General features: G+C 45.2%; 1 protein-coding gene across 1 annotated transcript in view; it reads right to left on the reverse strand.

Annotated features, from left to right (window-relative positions):
• The window catches only part of LOC147420371 (flowering locus K homology domain-like), a 68,928-nt gene extending 60,265 nt beyond the window's left edge, over positions 1-8,663 (reverse strand). The window contains exon 1 of the mRNA XM_086504963.1: positions 8,187-8,663. Coding sequence (XP_086361089.1) covers positions 8,187-8,543 — 357 coding nt within the window. The 5' untranslated portion in view covers positions 8,544-8,663. The remainder of the gene's footprint in view (positions 1-8,186) is intronic.
• Between the last annotated feature and the right edge of the window lie 632 nt (positions 8,664-9,295).

A 9,295-nucleotide genomic window follows, 5' to 3' on the forward strand; every position in this document is an offset into this window, starting at 1 on the left:
TTAAGAGAACCCAATCACCAGGTGATAGTAGCAATTCACGACGGTGACGATCAACAGCCTTTTTCTGTTTTGCCTGAGTCTTCTCCAAGGCAACTTTAATTTTCTTATACATCTCATCCATGTTCTCAACATATCGATCTGCCTCAAAGATCTTGTCCTTTGTGTGCAAAATGGGAGGAACCTTTTTGCCGCCTTCAACAATTTCAAAAGGTGCTTTGCCAGTAGACGAATGCACCGTATTATTGTACGCATACTCAAGCATAGGCAAATACTGTTCCCACTTGCCCTTATTATCTGACACATAGCATTTCAGCAGATCTAAGACAGTAGAATTGGCCTCTTCTGACTGTCCATCAGTTTGTGGATGAAACGAAGACGAGAACTTGAGCGTAGTACCCATGTTCTCAAACAATCCTCTCCAGAACAAACTGGTCATGCGAGGATCACGATCATTGATAATCGATTGTGGCATACCATGGTACTTGAACACATTGTACATGAACAAGCGTGCCATCTGATCAGATTTTATCTTCTTCCTGACAGGGATAAAATGGGCCTGCTTGCTGAACCTGCAGATAATGGTCCATATACCATCATTCCTTGTTGGCGTCCTTGGAAGATCAAAGATAAAGTCCATAGCAATGCTTTCCCATGGCTTATCCGGAATCGGCAGTGGTTGTAACAACCCTGGTGCCTTTTGCCTATCAAACTTGACCTTTTGGCAAACTATGCATGCTCGCACAAAGGCATCCACATCTCTCCTCAAGGTAGGCCAATAGAAGAACGTCTCTACCGCTTTAACTGTTGCATCAATGCCACGATGCCCTGCATACGGTGGGACATGACTCTCTTCCATGACCTTATGTCGCAGTGGCCTAGTGACACAAAGTCTGCCATGCATCATCATAAAACCATCTCTGAGGAGGTAGTGCTCGTGATGTTGCCCCTCTTGTAACTGTTCAAAGATCCTTGCAAAATCTTCATCAGCAGTATACTGTTCCTTCATGTCATCTAACTCATGATGATAAGGAATTGACGCAGCTGAAATTTGTGGCTTTCTTGATAACGCATCAGCCACAACATTCTTCTTGCCTTCCACATGCATAATCTGGAAGTGGAACATGGAAAGAATGTTTGCCCATCGCATATGCTTTTCGGATAACTTTGATTGTGCCAAGAAGTATCGCAAGGTCTGATGATCTGTTTAGACAACAAAATCAGCACCTAAGAGGTAGTGCTTCCAGCTAGAAAGCGCATGAATCACGGCCAAGAGCTCTTTCTCATAGACTTGCATAGTCCTCTCTGGCCCTTGCAAAATTCGGCTTTCATAAGCTACTACCCGTCCATCTTGCATTAGCACTGCTCCGATGCTACTGCCACACGCGTCACACTGGACCACAAATGACTTCCTGAGATCTGGCAAAACAATAACTGGATCTGAAGTCAACTTTTCCTTTAAGAGACTAAAAGCTGAAAGCTCTTTTTGGGTCCATCTGAAAGTGACCTCTTTCTTTTGCAATGCGTGAAGAGGCGATGCTATCTCTACAAAATTTCTGATAAACCTTCTTCAGTAGGAACACAATCCCAAGAAGCTTCTGACATCGTGCACAATCTTCAAGTCTGGCCATGTCTTGATAGCTTCGACCTTTGCGGGATCCATTCTAACACCATCCTTTGAGACTATGTGGCCCAGAAAGTGGATCTCCTCGAGGAAGAATTCACTTTTCTTAGGATTAACAAGTAACCTGTGACTGCGCAGCTCTTCGAACACAATGGTCAAGTGACGCCTATGCTCCTCTTCATTCTTCGAATACACAATCATGTCATCGAAGAATGTTCCAACAAACTGTTGATGCGAGCGGAAAATCCGGTCCATCATTCTGTTGAACGTGGCAGGAGCATTTGTTAACCCAAACGGCATCACTAGAAACTCATAAAGACCAAATGTAGTTCTAAACGCAGTCTTGTGCACATCCTCTGGGCTTATACGAATCTGATGGTACCCACTCTTCAGGTCTATCCTGCTGAAAATTGCAGCACCCTCTAAACGATCGAGAATATCATCAATGCGAGGAATAGGAAACCTATTCTTGATGGTATTCTTATTCAACGCACGGTAATCAATACACATGCGCCATGAGCCATCCTTCTTCTGCACTAGGAGCACTAGGGAGCAAAAGAGTGAAGAACTAGGCTGAATCAGCCCCTTCTCTAATAGCTCCTCAACCTGGCCCATAATCTCTTTCTGCTGCGCCGCACTAACCCTGTAGGGAGGTCTATTTGGTGGACTACACCCTGGCACCAAATCTATCCGATGGTCCTCAGGTCTCTCTGGCAGCAATTGCGATGGTAATGAATCAGAAAAACAGTCACTATACTTTTGCAAAAATGCTGACCTTTCTTTATCTAACACAGATAAATTTGACTGATCATTATCTGAGACATCACGTGCAAAAATCAAGTACACAGAAAGATGATTCTTTATTACAGAAGTGATAGCAGAAGCAGATACAATAGGGACTGACTCTCCTTTAAGCTTTACATCCAAGATGTGAGTTTTGCCCCTATGCTGTACAGTGATCTTTTTGTTGTAGGCATCCAAGACTCCATGCACTCGGAACATCCACGGGATCCCCAACAAGGCGTCACAACCTTCCAGCGGCATGATGTAAAACTCTTCAGTGTCCACATACGACTGAATATGCAGACGCGGTTTTCCAATGATGGGAGTAACACACTCTTGAGTGGCCAGGACATGCCAACCCTGCCTCTGCGGTGTACCCCATCTCTTCAGCTCTGATGCCCAGGTTCATAGCTGACTCTGGTGAGATAAAGTTGGCTTTGGCACCTGGATCAAAGAAGATGAGTGCCGTCTGATCCCTAACTTTACCCCATGCCCTGCATAACTCACTGGCATCTGTGCTGGGCCTGTCACCCACCATGTCTGGCACTAAACCTGCCGTGGGTTTAGGCTTCTTGCCTTTCTGGTCTTCTTTATCCTCTGAGTCAGCTGGCCTTTTCCTTTGTGGACAATTGATAGAAATATGACCAGGCTGCTCGCATATAAAGCATTTGTTCTCAGCCATTAGGACCTTCTTTTCCTCGAGCGACTTGCGCACAAAAGGCTTCCTTTTCTGTTTCTTTGCCTGCGCTCCAGAAGTCCCAACTGAATCCTTGTCTTTGGTGGCCTGTTCTGACCCCTGTGACGCATCAGGAGCCGTTTTCACAAAGGGCTTCTTCACTGAATTTTTCTTTTGCTGCCCTCCTTTATCACTGCTCGGAAATCCACTGTCCTCTCCTTTCAACAGGGCAAGACCAGTGTTCGCAACTTCCATGAGCTGAGTAAGGGTAGCCACTCTGTTCTTTGTACAGTAATCAAGAAGCCCTTTAGGCAGCCCACAACAATACTTCTCTATCTGCTCTGTCAGTGGCACAAATCTGTAGGAGGTCACTGAGAGTAACGCTTTACAAAACCTCCTATTATACTCCAGCAAGCTCTTGCACGAAGCTGAAGTAAGCTGGTGCCAATCTGTCAGGACATCGGCTTCAAATTCATTTGATAGCCAAGCAGATGCAAACATTTGCTTGAAGTAAACCCAAGTGGCGAGTGCCTGTCCTTGCATTAACAATGTCATCCACCATGTCAGCGCATTGTCCTTTAAGAAAGTGGCAGCTTTCCTAACCTTCGAGGCCTCTGTAAAATTCCCTCCCGCATAAGCTGTATCAAACTGCTGGAGGAAAGTGAGTGCCTTTGTCTTGTCCTCGAAACCACTGAAGGTACTGAACTTTACTGTTGCACCACCTTCTTTGTAAGCCTTCGGCTTCTCTAGTGCCCCCAAGTTGTCATACGGGATAGTCTGCAACATGGGCACTGTACTAGGCATGATCAGCACGCCTTGGCCATTCACATTTGCGTCAGAGGTGCGATATCTGGCTGCTGTCCAGAAAAACCAGCCATGCCAAAATGACCCTGTGGCACCCCAAACTGGCCCTGGTTGCCGTGGAAACCTTGCTGCATGCCGATAGTACCATACATGGGGTTTGGCATGATGCCTTGCATACCCCCGAAAACTGTTCCTGGCATGTACGGCTGACTTCCAGACGCATAACCAGCCATACTTTGGAACACTGATCCACCCCCGAAATACCCAGGATGTACCGTGGGTGGTGGAAAAACTGAGTGCATAGCCTGGTATCCAGCTCCCTGTCCATTCAAGACAGCATGCTGGCTCTGAAAGGTGGCGGGCTGAACTGGCATAACCTGTGGAATAGGCGTTCTAGCCACCTGTTCAAGCACGGGAGGAACCTGCTTTGGAGCCCCCGACTCCGCAACATGCGAGTGTTCCCTTTCCTCCTGCGCCTCATGAAGTACCTGGGCTTGAGCTTCAACAAGCTCCGTACGCGGCGTAGGTTGCCTATTTTGATGTTGCACTGGTGGCGCTTGCAAGAATTCCATGAACCTCGGATTCTGCACCAGCTGCGAAAAGATTTTCACCGCGGCAACTAACTGAGTCTTAAACGCATCATCCTCAAGTTGCCCTGTCATAAAGCCCTGTACTACTGGAGGGACATTCACGTTGACAGGAGGTACAGATTGACGTGGCCGTGAGCTCTCGCCAATCTCAAAAACCATAGGAATCTCCTGCCTGTCCTTTGGAGAGGAACCCTCTTCCATAATTCCCTTCCCCTTGTCGGCCATAGTGTAATCCCCGCGTTCTTGCACTGTGTGTCTTTACCCTGAACAATCCAAGCTCACTCTTTGAGGAAAAAGTGATTGATATCCCGGCAATGGAACCATGAAACCGGCCCGTAGGGCGGTAGGCGTTGGCTTTCACCCGAAATTCTTTACTTTAAAAACACACACAGAGCACTTTGCAAAGAGAACCTGTGACGGGAGTTAACACTTGAATACACACACGGCTCGGAAGCTAGAATGCTCCGAGCAGACGCCGACAACCTATAGGCCCCAAAATTGGCGCCCCTTTCGGTATTTCTTTATTCTTTAGGAGGGTAAATTACAAGGTAAGGTCCTGGGAATCCTTCACGTGTATCCACCTAGATACCATTTGATTTGGCCAAATTTCGGCAACATAACAGCCCCAAAACTTGCGCGAAACCAATTCCCCTGCTGGAACTCGCTTGCACTGTCGTATACCCTCTGATTCCTGTCCAAAAACAGTAAATTCAGCACGCTGTATTTACTGGTTTTTGCCCTGTTTTCAGCCCCAAACAGTCCCCTAACTGTCCTCTGCCAGTAGGGCACGATTCCCAATGGTCATGGCGTCCGTACGGCTGAAAAACAGTGAATTTACAGCGCATACACAGCGCTGATTTTGCACCTGTACGGTGAGGTTATGACCCTCACCAGTGCCTGCTTTGGAGCAGCAGCTAGCTACCCCTGTTCCTGCTCAAGGAGGCTCTTGCCTCAGCACAAAAGCATGAACCCACACAACTGTACATCAGTCAAATGAGTAGCCCTCTTGTGGGGCATCACATAACTGCACGTACGGGAGAGAGAGAGCAGTGTGTAGTGTGCAGGGCATCACTCCTAGCACCACACTGTACATGAGAGGGAAAGGAAGCACTCCATAGCTCTTAACCTGTGACAAAAGCTGAAATGAGGCCTCTCCCAGCATAAAAATCAGCACCCATTTTTCTGCAAGAGGAAAGTTCACGAAAATGTCACACTTGGCGCATTTTCAAGCATTTTCCCGTTTCGGGTTCGCCGCTTAAAAATATCCCAACCGACACGTCAATTGACTTCGCGGCAGAGTTATAAAATGTTCCCCTAGTCATACCGGAGGTAATGACGCGAACACATTTCACGGCCCAAAATAGCAGTTCCCTAAATTTTAGGAGATGCTTCCGTTGGGCTCCCACTGGTCTTCTGACCATCTATCCTCATTGGAGCCGCATCCAAAAGTGCAATGTGGCCCAACTGTCGGATACTTTTTGTTGGTAGTCCAACCTTGACTTTACGCCTTAATTGAGTTCACTTCCTAGTATCCACCAACTTGCTAAGTGCGACGGGGGGACCTATATGATCTTGCTCTGAGCCTAGACATCCTCTTACCATACGAATTCCAGTGCCGACCACTTCCCGTCTGCGGGTGAATCTACCGTTCACATTGGCCATACAATGTCCGACCGTTTGCTACTTCAAAAAGAGGGTCTTAAACAAATAAAATAAACCCCATTGGAAAGAAACCAACAACCAAGGTTAGCAGTTGCCACATCTCTGTGACATGGTTAATAACTGCCACGTCCTCGTGACACACACAAAGCCGGAATCCTCTACGCCCATTGGTTCTCTCCATAGAATCTGCTGAGTTTCTCTTTCTAAGCCTAAATTGCCATCCACTCACCTCTCAAGTTGGCCATGAAAAAGAAAGCAAAACGGAGTGCAGACAAGCAAAAGCTGTCAAGACTCTTAAGGAAAAGTTGACAATTGGTCCTGTGTTGATTTTACCAAATTTGCAAAAACATTTTGAAGTTTACTGTGATGCGTGTGGTCGCAGTTTGGGAGCAGTCTTAATGCAAGAGGGCCACGTTGTAGCCTGTGAGAGTAGAATGTTTTCTAAACCAGCGAGGGTTGCACAGATCTACAAGAAAGAGTTGTTAGAAGTTATCCATGCTCTAACTTAGTGGAGACATTTCTTGCTCGGTGCACCTTTCACAATGTTTACAGATCATCAGAAATAGAGATACTTCTTGTCCCAAAAGTAGCTTTCGGATAAGCAAATGAGATGGACGAACATTTTGTCGTAGTACCATTTCCAGATTATTCATGTCACACAAAAGAAGAATTTAGTGGCAGACGCGTTGTTTCGAAAGCCACAAGTATCGGTCATCTCGACGATGCATCATTAGAGTCCACCTTTTGTTGGGCATAGAGGCATCGAGAGTACCTTGAAAGGGGTGGAAAAGTATTTCTACAAGCCTGAGGTCAAAAAGGATGTGAATGAGTTTATCTGTACTTGTTTGGTGTGTCAAAAGATCAAGTTCAACAAACATAAAGCACCAGGATTACTACAACCTTTACCTATTCCTAACCGACCTCGGGAGAGTATAAAAATGGACTTTATCTTTGATCTTCCTAAGACTGAGAGTGGGCATGATGGAGTTTGAACAACCATTGACCGATTCAGTAAACAAGCTCAATTCATTCCGGTAAAGAAGACAGTGAAAGCCGATCATGTGGCCAAGCTGTTTGTCTCACAAGTTTTCCAATTACATAGCATGCCTGAATCTATAGTGTCAGATAGAGATCCCCTATTTACAAGCTTGTTTTAGAGAGCAATTTCGAAGAATATAGACAAACGGCTTAAATTCTCGTCCTCGTGTCATCCGCAAACAGATGCCTCTGGTGGAATGATCATTAGCAAATCCACTAGGACTCGCCAAAGAGGTGACAAACTCTTAACAATCCCTTCCATTGTCTCTCTCTATCCCAAGTTCCATTTGTACCCTCATGTCACACCCCTTTTGCTGCACTTCACTAGCATAAATAGCAGCAAATGGAAGCTAAATGAAAATTGCCAGCCACACTAGCTCAAGAACAGATCGCAAAGGGGTCGGTCAGGCAACCTCAATCACTATCCTACCATACTCTGATGAGTGCTCTCAATAGGCAGCCGAGCGAGCAATGGTGTGATCGCTAAGCCTTAATGGAATAACTCTAGCTGCTATTGATTCAACAAGTCAATATTAAAAAAAACTATGAATGAGATCTATTCAAAGACGAGGTAAGGTTCCTCTTAGGTATGATGCCTGGCTACAATCAGAGACCACAAATTAGGGCCTATGGCAACTTAAAAGTGTTCATCCGATAGACAATAGGACTGTAAAACTAATAAAACAGCCATGAAGGTAAGACGCATAGGTAGGTCTTTGCAAAACCTTTGCATTATACTTAAAAGGCCTGATGCCAAAAGTCTCCATCAAGGTAATTCTCTTTGTCAATACAAAGAAAAGGGATGTTCTCTCATCAGTGGTTCTCAATTTGATTGGCCATCTCAACTTTCATGCTTAAATTGTCATACTGTGGGCACCAAGTTTGCACACACGGAGCTCCTGTTCCAAACATTTAAAGACTTCTACATAAACTACATCTATGAATTTATGTAAAAGCACATATATATTTACACACAGAAGAAAGGACAGTTTTTTTCATTTGATAGACTTACTGAAAGGGGGTCTGTAATTTTGATTTGAGCTCCAGATGCTTCTCGCAGCTCCCGTATGCGTGCACCCTGTTTTCCAATAACTCGACCCATTTTAGCAGAAGGAACTAGGAGGCGATATACGATATCAGAGGTAAGACCAAGGGCAGGGCGTTTGGCGGGGCCGGGACCACCATCTCCCTCTTGCTCAGGCAAGGATCTCTTTCTGGGAACATTCTTGGGCACAGGAATTGCATTGAGACGAGGGAAATATTGTACTGCGGGGTTGAAACTCTGTTCGTAGGCTCCGCCACCCACGTAGTAGCTCTGATCATAAGAGGTGCCTGTGTAGGCAGGAATGCTTTGATCGTATGTGCCCATGTATGCGTGGGGCGACGCACGCCCGTCGACTACACGCAAGAGGTTGCTACTCCCTGCAGAACGTATTTCCTTGCAATGTCTTGCTTATAGCCCACTTCGCCTTCTCGGACATTATTGTTGCACCAATTCATATATTTTCACTTAGGGGACGACCAAGAAAGATAATCACATCACGACCCATACGGAACCAAGTTGTCTAGAGTATTAGTGATTATCATGCCTATCGAGAGCTTTGTGCACACTATGGGTGCCAAAGACTAGTATGGGTGCATGCAACATAATAGATCAAAAATTTGACATTGTGCATTCATAAAGATGCAAATATGTGTGTTTTCTTGTATTAAACTATCAAACGAAAACTTTTATCGGAATAGACACTATGATCAAGAAAACCAATAGCTCTCTCAAGGACCAAGTGTATGTACAACATCCTTACGTGAGAAATTTGTACGATTATTCATTAAAAATGTCATCATATCCATGCGTATAAAAAGGTTTCATTATTGAAGATAAGAATCATTTTTTATAGTTTAGCAAACTACATGCAAAGCGTCACACACCAAGAGAAGGGAAGTTCTCGTTATCAACATCCATCAAGAGATAAAAACACATGATCAACTAGCTGTTGATATAGTGGGTGTCAAAGGAACCCCCACATTTACAAATTTCAGTGTGCACGTGTTCTCTTGCTCTCTATCACTTTTTCATATCATTATAGTGTCGTTTATGTGCCCGTGCAATATGTTAGGTAT

Source organism: Adiantum capillus-veneris, chromosome 28, assembly GCF_014529385.1.
Source record: "Adiantum capillus-veneris isolate H3 chromosome 28, ASM1452938v2, whole genome shotgun sequence".
NCBI classification, from domain to species: domain Eukaryota; kingdom Viridiplantae; phylum Streptophyta; class Polypodiopsida; order Polypodiales; family Pteridaceae; genus Adiantum; species Adiantum capillus-veneris.